General features: G+C 35.8%; 2 protein-coding genes across 2 annotated transcripts; one reads left to right on the top strand and one right to left on the bottom strand.

The window, feature by feature from the left end:
• Positions 1 to 5331: 5331 nt before the first annotated feature.
• On the top strand, positions 5332 to 6386 carry LOC134651589 (uncharacterized). The gene has a single exon (XM_063506693.1). The coding sequence runs from the start codon at positions 5401 to 5403 to the stop codon at positions 6307 to 6309; it is 909 nt and encodes a 302-aa protein (XP_063362763.1). The 5' UTR covers positions 5332 to 5400; the 3' UTR covers positions 6310 to 6386.
• A 3278-nt stretch (positions 6387 to 9664) lies between these two features.
• Positions 9665 to 17567, bottom strand: LOC134651704 (uncharacterized). Its single transcript, XM_063506804.1, has 9 exons — positions 17187 to 17567; positions 13528 to 13692; positions 12751 to 12837; positions 12204 to 12419; positions 11778 to 11930; positions 11395 to 11623; positions 10804 to 11114; positions 10481 to 10634; positions 9665 to 9720 (listed from the first exon to the last, which is right to left on the bottom strand). Exons 1-9 carry the CDS (start codon positions 17412 to 17414, stop codon positions 9665 to 9667), a joined length of 1599 nt encoding a protein of 532 aa, XP_063362874.1. The 5' UTR covers positions 17415 to 17567.
• Between the last annotated feature and the right edge of the window lie 381 nt (positions 17568 to 17948).

Below are 17948 nucleotides of genomic sequence, written 5' to 3'. Positions count from 1 at the left end.
CAGGCGCATTCTACACAAAATAGAAGTTACAGTTTTCGAAAAAAATATTTTGCTAAACCAGGGTTTCCTTGGAATTGACGGCTGAATATGCCTATAATGTTCACCTTTTGAGGTTTCCTTATTCCAAATCCCATTCCAATCCTCATACAAATAAACTTTTGACAAATTTATTAAGTCATGACAATAATTATGGTATGGTACAATATCTCCCAGGTGAATAGCCTCATTTGCCAATTGGTCAGCTCTTTCATTGCCAGGAATACCCACATGGCTTGGTACCCAAGCCAGCACGACAGCACAACTCTTCTGTGAACATTTATATAAAAGATTCCTAATATTAAAAACAACTGGAGACTGTTTATGAGACTTAAATGGGAACCTCATTATGGCTTCTAAAGCACTGCGAGAGTCTGAAAAAATTATGGTTTTAGGTATCTTCAGCATAAGTATATATTCTATAGCCTTAAGTAAACCATAACATTCACCAGTGTAGACGGAAGTTTCAGGTGGCAATTTGATAAGTTGTAATCCTTTGTATTGTGAATGGAAAATTCCAACACCAACGCAACTCCTATCGCCATGTTTGGAGGCATCTGTGTACAAACAGTGCCAATTAGCCCATTCATTATTAAGAAGGTTCATAAATTCCATTTTTGGATTAATATCGTTTTTAGATAACCTTATGTTCAATCTAATATCTGGATTTGTAATTAGACTGTTGTAGTCATGTTGATATAAAGGGAGAGTCGCGCTTCTGTAAGTGGGTGCTTCTAAACTTTGATATTTTTTATAGCTCTTAACAAGACAAGGAGAATCCTTATGGGCCCAATAATTACCGGATCCTACCAGTTCTGCTAATTGCTTTACTTTTGAAATCAGTGGATGAGAATCCAGTTGCAGAGTACGAAAAAAGAATTTATCACAGAGAAACTGTCTTCTAAACGCAAGGGGTGGATCACAGCATTCTACTTGTAAGCAACTTATTGGACTCGATTTCATTGCACCTGTAACCAACCTTAAAGCTTTAGTCTGAATAGAATCAATTTTTTTGATCGCTTTAACATTTCCAGGGTGTAGAAGGAAAGTGCCATAATCTAAAACACTTCTAATCAAAGCGTTATATAACAATCTCATAGTAAAAGGGTGAGCCCCCCACCAGACTCCTGTCAGGCATCTTAAAATGTTCAGATTCCGTTCGCATCTTAATGCAACATTTTCAAAATGAGGAAGTCCAGTAAGTTTACGGTCCAATATAACTCCCAAAAATTTTACATTATCTTTAATTACCAATGGAGTACCATTATAATTTATGTTAATAGGAGGAATATTTTGCTTTCGAGAAAAAACTACAACAGAACTTTTAGAGGGCGAAAGATCTAAACCATTATTATTTAACCAATTATTTAAGGCACCCAAAGATGATGATAATACATTACTAATGTTTTCTAAAGATCGCCCAGAAACATATAGGAGCAAATCATCGGCATATTGAAGAACATTTACTTGCCCTTCAACAGAAAGTTCCAAATCATAAGTATAAATGTTGTATAATAAAGGACTCAAAACAGATCCTTGTGGCAGGCCCTTCCAAACTGTTCTTTTAATTACTTCTTTTCCAGACTGGTCTAATGGATACTTTATATACCTTTCATGCAACATATTTATTATAAAATTAATCAAAAAGTTAGGAACATCTAGTTGAATTAATTTATTTTTTAAGATTGAAATGTTGACGTTGTCGTACGCAGCATTTATGTCTAGAAAGGCAGCAACTAAAAAGTCATTTCTAGAGAAACTTATTCTGATATCTGTGGTAAAAATGCTTAAACTGTCAAGAGTACATTTACCTTTCCTAAAACCAAATTGATTACAAGATAAAAGTTTATTATGTTCTATAAACCATTCCAATCGAATTTTTACTAAGTGTTCAGCAACTTTAGCTAATACAGTTGATAAAGCTATTGGTCTATACGATGTGGGATCTGAATTGGGCTTATTCGGCTTCTGAATTAAAATCAATGTTTGAGTCTTCCACTCTTTAGGAACACAGCCTGTTATCATAACATTGTTAATCAAATTAAGGAAGTAACAAAGACTGTTATCGTCAAGTTTTGACAAGAAAGAGTAAGGAATCCCGTCTTCACCGGGTGCAGAATCTTTAGTTGACGAAAGTACACCTTTCAATTCAAAAAGTGAAAAAGGAGAATTTAAAACATCTTCAACCTTATTATTAGATAACATGAGTGGCCTTAGAATCATAGGATGCTCTGGGACATAAGGTGGACCCAAACGATCCATGACTTGTTCTGCTAAAAGTGGGGATATTTTACTCTGTGTGTCTTTAAATGCCGATCTAAACCTTCTAATGTTTTGCCAAACTATAGATGGTGCAACATTAGGACTTAACGATTTACAAAACCTATGCCACCCTTCAAACTTTTTTGTTCTAAGTAATTCTTTAGTGGATTTAGCAACTTCTAAGTAGTTATCAAAGTTATTATCAGTCATTTCTTGACAATACCTTTTCTCTGCCTCCTTTCTTTGTTTAACTGCAAGAGTGCAATCTGAATCCCACCAAGGTGGGGATGGAATGAATTCTGGACCACTACTTTTCAAAGGAAAGGTTTCATTAGCAGCCTCAACCAAAGCTGTTGCAAATGCTTGTGAACTGTCTAATATATTCAAATGGCTTATTTCTGGCAAATTATTAATTTTTTGTTCTACAGCCTCTCTATACTGATGCCATTTATCATCAATCAGCCTGTGTTTTATACGGGGCTGTCTGACATGCTTTTGAGGTTTCTTAAAAAAAGGAAAGGTAATGAGAATAGGATAATGGTCGCTACCATACGTGGAAACTGCAGTTGACCAATATAGAGATGAAGCAAGATCTGGAGTACAAATGGACAGATCTATTGCACTTGGATTTCGAGCGAGCCTAGTTGGAGATCCAGTGTTCAATATGCATAAATTACGTGAGCTAATTAGTTCCAACAATTTTTTGCCATAGTATAAAGTTTGAGCAGAGCCCCAGAACTCATGGTGAGCATTAAAATCCCCTAAGCATACAAACGGTTTAGGTAAGAACTTAAAAAGTTGTTCAATTTCTTTAAAAATATTATTATTAGGTGTTTTATAATATAATGACACGAAACAAATGCTATTTACAACCACTGCTATAACAGATAATTCATCACTATGTACAGGTAGAGTGATAGAATAGAGTGTTAATGAGTTTTTGACAAGTATGGCCACTCCACCATACCCATCAGGTCTGTCTTCTCTCAGACAGACATATCCTGGTATTTTAAACACTGAATCCTTTCTTAACCATGTCTCTTGAAGACAGATTAGAAAGGGATCATGTTTATTAATTACATGTATTAAATCTTGTTTTCTATTGATTAGACTGCGAACGTTCCACTGAACCACTAAGGGTCTCTGATCCATTATTGTTGTTTCTGAGTTGGTATAAAGCATTAATAACTGCTGCAACGTTGGACGGTGATACTGTGTTAGATTGGGACATTAAATTCATAAGAGCTTTTACTATGGCATCAATACTAAGCGTTTCTTCTTTGTTATTACTATTAAAAACAGGTTTTTCCCTATGAATAACTGGTTGTTTTACTATTTCAGAATGAGCATTCCTATCATACCCTTTGCCTAACTTTACAGGAGCCCTGGGTTTAAGAAAAACAGTTTTTTTATAAGATTGGTTATTGAACACTGGTATTATATCCTGGTTACTCTGTGAATCATGCTGTGCTTGTGAGGAAGATGACAATGGAGTTGCAAGCAAGGCCTCAGCATATGAGACCCTAGATACAGGCGGGTGAATTTTGGAAGCTTCCATGTAAGAGATGCAACTTTTGCTCATAGTTTCTTTAATAGCTCTTTGTCTGTTAAATTCTAAACATTTTTTGCTAGTGGCTTGATGTGAACCTTTACACAAGCAACACTGATAGTCATCCTCCTCTACATCACAAGAATCACCAGAGTGACCTTGTCCACACTTGAAACACCTTGGATTTGAACGGCACTGATTTTTAACATGCCCATAGCGGCAACAAAGGAAACATTGAACGGTAGGATATATATATAGTTCTACTGGCAAAGCCATGTAGCACATGTACACCCGGGTTGGTAATACTTGCCCATCAAAAGTAAGTATAATGGTACCAGTATTCACAAATTGAGTATTGTTATTGACAACAATTTTCCTTTTTATTCTTCTTATTTTTATAATTGGCCCACAGCCAATTGGCAGGTTAATAGAAGTCTGAACTTCATCATCAGTCAAGTCAAGTGGAACACCTTTAATCACTCCCATGCGTGTGACATTGAATGTTGGGATGAAAGCATTGTATTTATTTATTCCTAAGCTATCATTACTTAAAAAAATGTTAGCATCAGTGAATGTAGCAAATGCAATGCTTACTCTATTTCTGCCTATTCTCTTTAGACTGCCATTGACAACACCTTGAATGTTATTTTGTCGCATAAAACGACCAAAAGTTATGGGATGGAGAGTTGTGCCATCACTGCTGGCTTCTTTTTGAACATGTACAACAAAAGGTGCAATGTCAGACTGTTGGTAGCGGTCACGACCAACAGGCACATGAGTAGATGGAGAGTTATTAAGAGCATTTGTATTTTCAGAGGTCAAGTTTGCAATGGGATTCGGTTTTTTTATTGGCTGTTGATAAATGGTATCATTCTCTTTTAATTTTGCTTCAGCAACGCAAACACAATCTGTATTTTTATTTTTGGTTGAACCAGATTTGCGTTTTCTTTTATTACAGTTTGTACACATTCGTGAAAGAATTTTTCTTTTTAAAGTTACATCCGAGGTATTTGATACTGACGCATCAGTATCCATCGATGATTCCATCGCAGAAATTAAAATATCTATTGAAGTTTTCGACCCTGAGGGAATCGTTCCCCCAGGGTCAGGGGGCTGGCTATCCCCGTCCCCCATAAAAAACTACATATAATTAGCACTTACCTCTATATTTACACCAAACTACTAAATAATATTAAAAACTAAGTCTAAATCTACAAATATATACACTAAATACAGACTCCAATCCTTTAAAAATACAATTTCAAAACTTTAGTTACGAAAACCGCGTCCGCCGCGCCCGAAGTTTCCCGCCCTTTTTTCAAAAATATCTTTTCTCTGGGATTTGGTGCTACTAGGTACAAAGAAAACATTTGTCGGTCAACGGTTTTAAATATGGCTTAAATAGGATACAGCCGTTTATTTACTTTTTAAACGTCAACGTCACATTTTGTCTTTGTCAATGTCATTGCACCAGTCTGTTCAGTGCACTCTCATTATTATTTCTATAAAAAACAAGTTAGCCAAATTACCAGTTTGTTTTGTTCAAAAGAAAGATGACTGCTATTAGAAGAAGCACGCAGTTCGATTCAACAGCATCTTCGCAAGAGAGCCACGATCACGACGACATAAATGTGAAGCAGAAAAATCTCGCAAAGGGCTTGCTGAAATCTCGAATTTTCTTGGGTCGCTACTTAGAAAGGCGGCTAATTAACCAAAGCATTGGCTACAGAGATGTTGTTGTTGTTAGTCCAGCTGAGGTCGACTTAAAGAGAGATTTGCTTGAAGTGCAAAACAATCTTCGTATTGTTTTCCCAAACATCCAATGGATAGGCATCACAGACTCCGAACCACTTGGTTACACTTCTGGCGTATGCCTCTGGACCGAAATAGACAACCAACCCTTTGGGCCATTTTGGTTTCAAGTGAAGAGCCTCAAATTCAGGGATGAAGAAATTATAGTGACTGTCAAGTGTCTGCGGCACATATCAGATGCATTTCTGGAATTGGAGCCTATATTGACTGGAGGGTCGGGAGGTACCAGCAAAAGTAAGGAAAAAAGTGAAGGCAAAGTTGAAAAGCCTATTGAAGCTCTTAGTGACACTGTTCAAGAGATAAAAGCTAATTTAAAAAGTGCTTTATCTATAACCAATGTAAAAGAATTCTTTACTTTCATATTTGCACTTGTTATTGCAGTTTTCACTGGGAGCACTGCATTTATCAATTTCCTTGGCAATTTTATTTTAGCTTTGTTGAGAGAACTGTCAATTTTGGTTAAAAATTCAACTCCAATGTTTTTGGGTTTTTTAGATTTCTTGAGCAAAATTGTTGGGGGATTTTATATACTGTTAGCTATGTTCTTTAAGCCCAGTAACCCACCCCCACAGAACAAGAGATCACTTAGATACCACGACAATACACAATCTAGGTACAACAATGATTTTGACAGTAGATATATTGACTGATTGTTTTTAGATTTTCTATTTTAAGGTTTTGACCTAGAGTTTGTAATGAAATGTTTAGAATTTATTATGGGTAGATCTCAACATTGTTAAAAGTTAAACTGTGGCATAGCTTTATGACAAAGGAATCGTACCGTTGAGGTGCCTTTGTGTTATTTTATGCTACCCTCTTGTTCTTGTTTGCAACTTATAGAAATGGAAAGAAAGCTCAAAGCACACAAATATAATAGACCCTGATCACATACCCTCCTAAGGCCCAGCCGTACAAACAAAACTTCCAAAATTTGCCACTGAAATTTGAACCTAAATTGTAGGAAATAGAGTTGATTTTGCGTCGTTTGAAAATTGAACGAAACAAAGCAAAAGCGATTCTGTTCCAATTGAACACAGTTTAAATGACATCTAACTGAATAGGTACTACAGGTAGGACCTTGCGCCTTATGGTCTAAGAGCTAGCCACGTAAATAGGTATGCAATTTATAGAGCAACGAAATCCCTCTAGTTAGTATGCCATACTATAATTATTAATTAATCCGGGCGCCTGGCAGCTGTCTAGCGGTGGGTGTGGGAGTGGATGGGCAACAAAGTGGTTGTAAAATCAATTGAAGGTGTGCAATTTATAGAGCTCTGTATTTGGTGTGATATAATAGCTAATTATGTATTGAATTCAAATATAACAATGCCAGGCGTTTTATTTGGGGGAAAAGTAGTGCCAGGTGATGAAAATACACAATCACTTTGTGCGCCTGCAGGAAGTACTCACAATTGCTTTACGTATAGATTGTGAGTCAGGTGCAATTTGCTCGTGATCTTCCTACAGGCGCACAAAGTGATTGTGTATTTTTATCGATTTATATTACCTGGCACTACTTTTCCCCCAAATAAAACGCCTGGCATTGTTATATTTGAATTAAATACATAATTAGCTATTATATCACACCAAACACAGAGCTCTATAAATTGCACACCTTCAATTGATTTTACAACCACTTTGTTGCCCATCCACTCCCACACCCACCGCTAGACAGCTGCCAGGCGCCCGGATTAATTAATAATGATAGTATGGCATACTAACTAAAGGGATTTCGTTGCTCTATAAATTGCATACCTATTGCCATGGCTAGCTCTGCGGCTATTAGGAGGATACATTAGTGTATATTATTATAGATACATTAGTGTATATATTATCTGATTAATCACCATGTGGCAAAAACAATTCAATAATAAGACACTTAAAAAGTGTCACATACATGTCAGCATAGCGTGATTATTTGAGCACCCTTCTATTTCTTCTGTCTTCCTATCCATATAGCCCACATGGTAGTGGGAGCTTTCTTTTTCTCCTCATTTTACTTTTATCTTAGTTGCAATATTCATAGGGTTTATCCAGGGGCTCCTAAATTGCTGAGATTAAATTATCCACTGAATTATAGAGACCCTGTGGCCCATTAACATGCATTAACACAACATTACACACAACACACAACACACACATTTCTTACAATATTAGTGCAATCTCTATGCTTCCGCAATATTCCACATTTTAATAACATTCCTATTGTTTTATCCCATTCCATTCTAGGAGCTGTTTGGCATATTATAGTGTTTTTGTAACAAGCCATAATGAACCATAAGACGAATTGGATACAAGCGGCACGCGGCGAGCGGTAAATTGTTCATACATTTGGTTGAGCGCAATGTCTGAATGACCTTGATTTGCCGCTCCCCGCTTGCATCCAGTCCGCAGCCTAATACAATAACCAGGGTTGGGCAGTATTTCAATTACATGTATTTGAAATACGTATTTGAAATACAAATTAGTATTTTGTATTTTTATTTCAAATACTACCTCAAAAGTATTTTGTATTTGGTATTTCAAATACTGCACTCACATGTATTTAGTATTTTGTATTTCAAATACTTCAAGCTTCAAAATACATTTCTATAAATACATTTTATTAAATTCTATAATCCTAAAATGTCTAATCTCTCGCACAAGCTGTGAGCCGACCGCGAACCTCCGATCCAGCCGAGATACAATTTTCATTGGCTGGATACTGGATCTATATTAGGTCAACTTCTTCGTGGAACTTTTCGTTTAAATCTAGGGGATAGGGTCATTGCAGTAGTTTCCGTCCATGCACTAGTTTTCGACGACTTGACGGATTATCAAATATATATTTCATTTTTAATTTACTACTGTTTGCGAAATCTTCATCTTCCTCGCGTTGTCCCGGCATTTTGCCACGGCTCATGGGAGCCTGGGGTCCGCTTGGAAACTAATCCCAGTAATTGGCGTTGGCACTAGTTTTTACGATAGCGACTGCCATCTGACCTTCCAACCCAGAGGGTAAACTAGGGCCGTAATTGGAATTAGTCCGGTTTCCTCACGATGTTTTCCTTCACCGAAAAGTGACTGGTAAATATCAAATGATATTTCGTACATAGTTCCGAAAAACTCATTGGTTCGAGCCGGGGTTCGAACTCGCGACCTCCGGATTGCAAGTCGCACGCTCTTACCGCTAGGCCACCAGCGCTTCCTTTTTGCGAAATATCATTGTTATATGTAGACAGATATATTGCTTAGACGCCTTAGACATAAGGATTGAAATCAGTCCAAATTTGTGCAGGAATGTAGGTATATATTCAAATTTCGTCAAGTGGACGTAAACTAGAGCTGGACGAAAACTAGCGCAATGACCCTATAAGTTTATATGAAAGGATATTCGTTAACGTTAAAACTAAATGCTAAACAAAAAAATAAATAAAGGTATATTTTGTAATTGAAATACATTATTTTAAACACTGTAATTTGTATTTTGTATTTCAAATACCCGTCACCAAAGTAGTTTGTATTTTGTATTTCAAATACTTTTAAAAATGTATTTTGTAATTTGTATTTCAAATACGTGGAAGCCAGTATTTTGCCCAACCCTGACAATAACAAGATGAGAGTTTACAATTTTACATTTTTAAAGGCTTATACTGTGCTGTAAAAAGGACTAATAAGTTTAATTATTGCTTGTCTCTAAGAAATCCCCTGACGTATTAATTGGTATTGCCAGCACAGAAAATATGTGTACCTATAAATAGTGTTTTTTTTTTATGTCTGTGGTTGCCGGCCCTAAATAAGCATTTGGTGCATTGTGTAATTTTAAAAGGATTCCGAACTATTGCATAGCATTTACACATGTATACAATTTTTATTTATTTTATTATAGACTATTTATTTTATAATTAGTGATAATAACATTGAAAATAAGATGATATTATGTATCTGATTTCCTTTGGTTAAATATGGCAAATGGAGGTAGAAAATGTATATACATTTTTGTAATTTTATGAAATTATAGACAATTTATTTAACTTCACTCTTTTCGTTGTCCATGGGTACCACTATAACATCGCTGATATCTGAAAAAGAAGGATTTTGTTTCCAATTACAAACGGACATGAAAATTTGCCCACGGAAATGAGGGCAAATTTCCGTGTACTGTAATGTTCAAGAACAGTCGTGGTGTGAGCGAATAATCGTGGTACTAACTACTAATAGGTACTTTTTTCAAAGGGATTTCCATAAATTAGCGTAGTGTACGGTCACAGCTAGGCCAGCTAGCTGAAGCTATTTTAAAAATACGTGTTACAAAATGAGTTTACCTCCCCACGAAAGACCCATGAACTTTCGTGACCTGTTGATAAAAGTGTAATCAGAAGTTGTAGTGTTTTTTCTCTGGAAAACATTAACTTTTGGTTTAATAAATGACGCCAAATTCTTAGCTTGGTCGGCTTTTAAAGCTGAAGCGGTTTTTTGTCTAATAACTCTTGATCTGTTTGGTTTTCTCGTTTTATTGATTTCTTGGTGTTCTGATTTTTGTATTACTGGAAGAAAAGGCAAATGTAAATGTAGTTATTTAGTGCTAGTTCTAAGGATTCTAAGGTGCAATATCCGTGGACGATTTTCTAGCCTTCGTGTTTTAGGTATAAAATAGCAAATATTTTTGGCACATTAATTTGTAATAAATTAATGACAGTGTGACTGAAGCCACAAATGTGAAAAAAAAACAAGATCTAGAAAACTAGCCGCATCATATTATCGGTTTTGTTTACCGGGACGTTGTTCATAGCACGTATTAGTTATGACTGTGATAGGATAGAATAACAGAAAATTACTGACCGTTACTTTTTTGTACTTTATTAACTTCTATATCTTTTTTCTGAATATATGCGACGGCGGGTACATGATGTGAGTGATGATGAGCCTTTTTATGGTGTTTAGGGTTCGTTTTATTTAGAGGCACTTGAATTGTCTTGTTTTTCTTCTCAATTGGCTGAAATTAGTATTTAACAAAAGGTTAAAAAAAATAGTATTTCTTGGCCTTACTTCCGTGGACTTGGACATAATTATTACCATGTATGTTCTGTAAGGACACTGTTTACAGTGAAGTGTAATGTTACTGATGTTATCTAATGTGCCTTAGAAAAATAAGCATTTAATACCTCAGTTGCTATGCATGATGTGATTGTTTCGCCTAATATGGCGTTTGAGCTTTCCTTAACATTTTTCGCAATACTGTCGCTCACTATATTGGTCATAATATTTGTAACTATTATATTTATATCACTGCTATCAAACTCTAGAAGCATATTTCTGAACAAGCTCAACATTGATGGCAAGTGTGGCGTGAGTTGCTTTTTCGTTTCTTCATTTCCAGATATATTTTGAAGAATGTCCAAGTGCAAAAACAATTCGTTTAAAGTCATATACTGTCGATAGGCTATCAGAGCATTCAGTGTCTTGTTTCCGATACCTAAAATAAAGGAAACTTAGAAACTGGTTCAAAATTCCTGTAATACATTCTACCAGGCACTCATAAACTTATCGACTTTCATCGATAAGCCTATGGGCACCCTGCTTAGAAGCAATACCTACCTACATCGGGTCCAAGTTTAAAAAAGTTATTCAGTCTGTATATTCTGGTATTATTTTTGATCTTTTATATGTAGATACGTCTCGATATTCTATTGATGTTTGGGTAATGGTTGCAAACTTAAATAATTCCACTGGTTGAGCTACAGATGGCAGTTTACCTTCTTGTATTGGCCGACAGTGGTAAGTTAGACTTATTCCATTATGCTGAACCTGCGGCTGGCACGTATTTAAAACCGAATTAAGCATTTCTACGGTGTCACAGCTTATTTTATCTTGTTTTTTCTTTAGAAGCTTCTTGATTTCACACGTTAATTTCGCATTGAAATTTAAGTATCGTCGGCCTTCTTCGAGCTTGGAGAAATTGTATAGGAGTTTTGCTGTCATCTCCTGGAAACATTTAAAGGTTTTTTTTATCATGTCTTTGTCTCTTTTTTTTGCTGAATTGAATTTGATTTGATTTTTACGGTACCTGTTTTTATTGATATTTTATGGTCAATGTTGTTGTCAAGGTGATGGTATGATTGTGTCATATCATACTGACCTGAGTATCTGCTGCTATCAAGCTGGGGTTCTTACACGGCCAAGAAATGCACACAACCACAATCGTGTGTTTATCGAATATACAGCAGACATCAGCGAAGGCGCATGCTTGTATGATATCCGCTTTTTCCACATAAGTCCCTTCTTCTAGGCCCTGAAAATAAATATTGTACGGTCGGTGCCCCAACTTAAGTACCCACGTCAGTTACATAGAAAATTGTCAAAATTGGAGACGTATGTTAGGAAACCGACTATGCTTGTTGATGTTATACGCCTCAACAATCAAGTTTAATCAACATATAAATTTACTGTTCATCAGTTTTTTCAACAAATTAATAAAATCTCTGTAAAATTACGTCCAAAATTTTCTACATGCTCATTCATAAGTTACGCAATGGTACGCATTAAATACGAGAAATAGTTATACCTGGTTCAAAAACAGCAAAGCATTTTTAGTATACGTGCCGCCCATGTATAAAAACCTTTTGAGGATGTACATATTTTTTATGATTTCTCCAATAGGATTGGTGCCAAATTTCGTCTCTTCGTTAAAATGGATAATAAAGTCGTTGTATTCTTGCTGGTTCAGGCAGTGACACTTTCTGATGAGTCTTTTGTAAACAGAACAATCGTGATCTTTGTCCTAGAGGTCACAAAAAAAAATAACCAATCATTTGCTATCAGCCAATGACCCACTGTACGTCGTGATTATAAGCTTGTATGCTACTGGGCACATACCTCCTTTAGCTTTTATTACCTAATAGAAAGACGGTATTTGTAATATTACAGTATACAATTTAAGATTTACATATCAACAATACTCCGTGGTCTAATTTCCATGGACGCACTGTTTACGTGTTATCTTTTTCTACGCTACATTTATTGATTTCCAGCTAATGTTCCGTGGACTAATTTCTATGGACGGTAACTGTAACCATGAGTGCATATTTGGAAAAAAAGAAATCAGGCCTTACTACAATAACAATAGAGTCCAATTCTTCAGTCTGCTCTTCCAATCTTTTCATGGCTGTGTCACCGATGATATCAGTCACTGACCGGTCCTGAAAATATGGTTTTTCTACTCCAGCACTTAAATGTGTCAATTAAATGACTGACAGTGATATCTAAAGCAATGTCATTTGAATGCTTTGTCTATAGGCTCATAAGATGACTGCTAGCAGTCATCTTATGAGTATAATACAACTGCTTTATTTTTTTTAAAGATACAAGTTCCGATCATCTTGATTGAAAGAGGTATGTTTTCATTTACAATAATAACTCTTTTTTTTTAAATAATAACTCAATTTTTTTTAAATAATAACTCTTTTTTTTTAATAATAACTCTTTTTTCTTTTTTTTTTTTTTGCTGCAGCTGTCATAGAAAAAGTAATGTATGCAACAGCTCATAATTGGTTCTTAAAATTCTCGGGTCTTTTTTTACAAAACTCGACTACGTCTCGTTTTGTAACTTCGACCCTTGAATTTTAAGAACCCTTATTATATCACTGTTGCATAAACTACTATTGTAGGTATAGTTTTCAGAAATGTATGTTTTTAATTAGGTAGGTAATACTGTAATAAAATTATATCAATAGAATGTCTTGTTTGTTAAGGCATTTCGCACCAAAATGTCCTTGGCTGTTCTCTGATCTTTTGTTAATTCAATGTACCTAGTACATAGGTAGGTACTTTTATGAGTGTTTTATTTTATTTTTATTATCGATGAGAAATTTCTTCAGATTATTAGATACCATAAAATCCACATTTTCAGAATCCCAATTAGCCATAGGTCTTAAAACGTCGGCCATTTTCGGCGGGTCATCAGGAACCAGCGCTGTGGAATGAGTTTTTGCCTGCACATCTTCCAGTAAGCATAAAAGCTTTTTAGTGCTGTTCTTGAGATTCTCTAATTGCTTCTGCAAAGTAAAATTATTTTGGTTAGCACTGTGAAAATAATAAGGAGATATTTCTCAAGCGTCTTGAGTCAACGGATTCCATTTTATGAAATAATAGGTATAGATGGTCGAGCAAATCTTGTCAGTAGAAAAAGGCGCGAAATTCAAATTTTCTATGGGACGATATCCCTTCGCGCCTACATTTTTCAAATTTGCCGCCTTTTTCTACTGACAAGACTTGCTTGACCATCTATAGTTACCTACACCTCTTTTGCTTCCTTCACTTTCATAACATTCCTCATACACGCTGGCCGGTTTAGAGAAACCAAAAGCGAAAGGAAAGAAAAAAGAAGAGGGCGCAAAAGATAGGTATGTCAGGAAGTGGAAATCCGTGGTCTCTGCCTACCAGTGAACGCATATAAACCATGGAAGTATTCTGTCCGCTCAATTATGACCCAACGTAAAGTATTCGATTGTAGGCGGTGCTTACAGACTGTTCGATTGGCAACTTCAGTTCGGCCGAGATGACATTCAGTGACGGATGGCTAAGTTGGTTTATAAAAACTACGTTTTTTTGTAATTAAAAATGTCTTCATGTGTCGTAAAGTGGTGCAGAAGTTGTTTTAGTTCATATCAAGGACAGTGGAATCACTTTTCACTTGTAGTAAACAGATAACTTTAGTAAAATTTGGAATAAACATGACGACATTTTTTCAATACTACCGTGCTAAGCTAAAACGTAACAACTGCATACGACTTTCATAACAACATACGACTTTTTAAATTGCGAGGATAATAGGGATGGTTTTATGCCAAATGAAGTAGACTATTTTACTATTCGCAGAACTATGGAAAAAAGCTGTCCAATTAGAGAGACATGAAATTGAGCGGATGCCTGGCAATATATCTAATGTTCTATGTGAGTGAATCCCCCGTGAGATAATCATACCCGGTCTCCTATATGTAGATACATTTTTTTCTATCACGCTTTCACTGAATTAATTTAACAAATACACACATTATCTCAAAATGTTGATCATTTTAATCCACCCTCTACAGTCACATATATAGTCCGTCAACCAAATCTTGTCAGTAGCAATGTAAAGCAAACTAAAGTAGGGCAACACTCAAAGAGCAGTATTGCGCTAAGAATAGCAGCAATGTACATCGAACCAAAAGATTTTTTTTTTCCGCTGAGCGCGCCCTGCGTACGTTAATTCAAATTGTCACTCGCGGTTTATTGAAAAAATTTGAAACATGGACGGACAATTTAAAAGCGATGTTAAAACAATGTTAATCAAAATGATGAACAAATTTGAAGATATCAAAAACAACTGCCTATCGTAGTGCTTATATTCTCTTTGTTCCCTATCTATGTCTTCTATGTTTACTAAAATAAAATCATATCAAAATGCAGATAATTAGATAGTGCATATATTTGTTATTTACAATATAATATGCCACTTGTTAATGTAAATTAGTGTACTCTTCTGGATGAATATGACATACCTGTGTAATTTTTTTGATTGGTATATATTGTACAATAGGATTACATATTAAAAATAAAACAACTGATATTTGGGTGTTTATTTAATTTAAAGGTAAATAAGATAAGGGTCACTTTAGCTTACACTATAATTCAGGTCATTAATTGAAAAAATATAATGAAGTTACCAATGTTACCGGGTCACTTCAACCAAGCATAATACTCTGTAGTATTATTGCATCTTTGTAAATAGTCACAACTGATTGCTGAAAATATTAGACATGTGGGCCTATGGACGGTTTCCAGGACACAATTTATGGTCTTGTTGGATAGATTTAGGCATACGTTTTAATTTTATTTATGCCTTTTAACCCTAAAACAAAAAAACTGAACATAATCTTAAAAGTTCGAAAGAGTTCTTCCAGTATGTACTTGTCATAACCTCAATTTTTAGTAATGTTTACCATCAACGAGCATGATTGTACATTGTAGGCCCCTTAGCTTTGCTTATTCTTATTTAATGTATTGGTATTTAATGGTGACAGCAGAAATATCTCTTGAAACAGAAACGATTCAGAATGAAAACCAAATGAAAACAAATAAGGTGACGGCTGTCGTTCACGATCCACATTCCACAGATAAAACACAGATGACACGCATTTTGGAATTATTCGAACACAGTGTTGCTAACCCGCGATTTTTCAAATTTGCCGCCTTTTACTACTGACAAGATTTGGTTGACGGACTTTATGTAGGTTATCTCTCAAGCCATTTCCGTCAGTAGAAAAGAGCGGCGAATTTAGAAAATGTAAGCGCGCGAACGGTTATGGTCCCATACAAAATTGTAATTATGCGCCTTTTTCTACTGACAAACTTGCTTGACCCGCTATATACATATAAAATATTTCCATTGGAACTGAAAGTGGGGATTTATTGTGACTCCGCCTGTTCAAATGTTTTTGACCCGATTCGAGTACCCATGTAAATTTTGCAGGCTGTATAGGCTGTCCGATTTCTAAGATCAAGTTCGCCATACATTTACTATGGCGTACTTGATCTTAGAAAAACAGACAGACTATACCAGTACGGCTACCATCAGTTTGGCACTGACATAAACGCCGTCGAGAACGTAATTTACTTTTTATACATCTCGCTCGTACTCGCATATTAGTGCAAACGAGATGTATAGAAAGTAAATTACGTTCTCGATAGCGTAAATGTCAGTTTTGACACTGTCAGTGACTCATGGTACGGCCTCTGAACGTGACTTCGCACTGCCATACAGATTGATAATAAAATATACAACAATGAATATTTAATTATGTTGAGTTAGTCTGTCATTTAATTTCATAACAACATTTTAACTAGTTATCTTTTAATCTGCATTAAATTATTATACGTGAATTATTTGACTGGTTCTTTAATGTATGGCATAAACCTATCCCTGTCCAAGTCATATTCTAATCAAATATGAACCGCGAAGTCACAGCGGCCAGTACGTACAGCAAGAAGGTTATTAGCGGATTAATTTCGCTGATTGGTAGTTATTGACATTATATGCATTTCATCTACACTTAGCTGTGTACGTTAGTGTAATAGAGACAGGCTCTGTAAACGTATCGTCTTATTTAAATGTAGGCGTAATTGTGTATGTGTGCTAATTTGGCCCGAGAATTTGAACGGTAATGTTCCCAAAGGCGGTTTCCAGTTATATGCTTTCACTGCTGCCTACCCCGTCGGGAAATAGTCGTGATATGTATTGTATGAAAAAGTGAGCAAGCCCTCCAGTGCGCATGGCTGGACAATATTCAATATAAATCCTTACTTATTAAGTTCCTCAGTCGTATACAAATTCCATTTACATAAAATAGTTCACCCACCATCTACGTTCCACCCTACGTAGTCTACTTGTTGACTTCGGGTCCACGCACCCTTTCCCAAATCTCTAGACACCTCGGCCTCGGATATCACTGTATCATGTGTAGGAAAAGGAATGGAATACTTACCTGTTGATACTTATTTCGCTTACCAGTTTTATACGGCAAACGGGTATATTGGAAGTTTTGCACTTCACACAGTCATCTTTATCTCCAAACATACAGTTGGGCTGGACAAGCATATTAGATACAAGGTCATAAGAGCTAGAGGGCTCTGCAATTAACTCTACGACTTCATCATTGTCGTCTGGTTCGCTTATACTATGAAAGTTACTGTCGTGGGTATGGGTGGAAGATCTATTGGTGATTGGTGGCGTCATTTTGAATCGTTGAAGTGTGATAACTTCCAATGTACCAACGAGTTGACCTAATTAATCCTTAATTTGCTTGTATGGTGGTTTAGGTCGTGGCCGGTGCTTAATCGTTAATCAAATTGTGTTTTTACATTTTGAATTTCTTTTGAATTTTTGCGCTTTCGTGATTGATCTTTAAGTTGTCAACCATAGAGTAACTTATATTTGTCAACATGTTGTCAACACTGCTAGATGTTGCCAATCAATAGTACATTATTGCAGAGGCCGGGAAAGGACAATTCGTGGATGAGTTTCGATTTTGTCGGACGGCGCGAAGCGGAGTCCGACAAAGAAGACGAATCCACGAATTGCTATTCCTGCCGAGGCATATATAGTGCTTTTCTCCAAACATGCGAGGAAATAAGGTAAAATAATAATTATTTAAGCATCAAGCATCACTCAAATCGAACCTTCACATCAAAAATGTCAAAAACAATTTCCCTCTAAAATTATTTTTTAAAAGTTTAGGGCACAAACTTATTCTGCCATTCAGTACCATTC

The sequence above is a fragment of the Cydia amplana genome, chromosome 10 (genome assembly GCF_948474715.1).
Source record: "Cydia amplana chromosome 10, ilCydAmpl1.1, whole genome shotgun sequence".
NCBI lineage: Eukaryota > Metazoa > Arthropoda > Insecta > Lepidoptera > Tortricidae > Cydia > Cydia amplana.
Note: the sequence above shows the minus strand (reverse complement) of the source record. Positions and strands in the feature narration are given on the sequence as shown.

Coding starts and splice junctions, on each gene's coding strand:
- LOC134651589 (XM_063506693.1), top strand. CDS start 5,401: ATGACTGCTATTAGAAGAAGCACGCAGTTCGATTCAACAGCATCTTCG.
- LOC134651704 (XM_063506804.1), bottom strand. CDS start 17,414: ATGACGCCACCAATCACCAATAGATCTTCCACCCATACCCACGACAGT. Junction 13,693..17,186: donor CCGTTTGCCGTATAAAACTG/GTAAGCGAAATA, acceptor TTTACTTTGCAG/AAGCAATTAGAGAATCTCAA. Junction 11,931..12,203: donor CTTTGCTGTTTTTGAACCAG/GTATAACTATTT, acceptor ATTTATTTTCAG/GGCCTAGAAGAAGGGACTTA.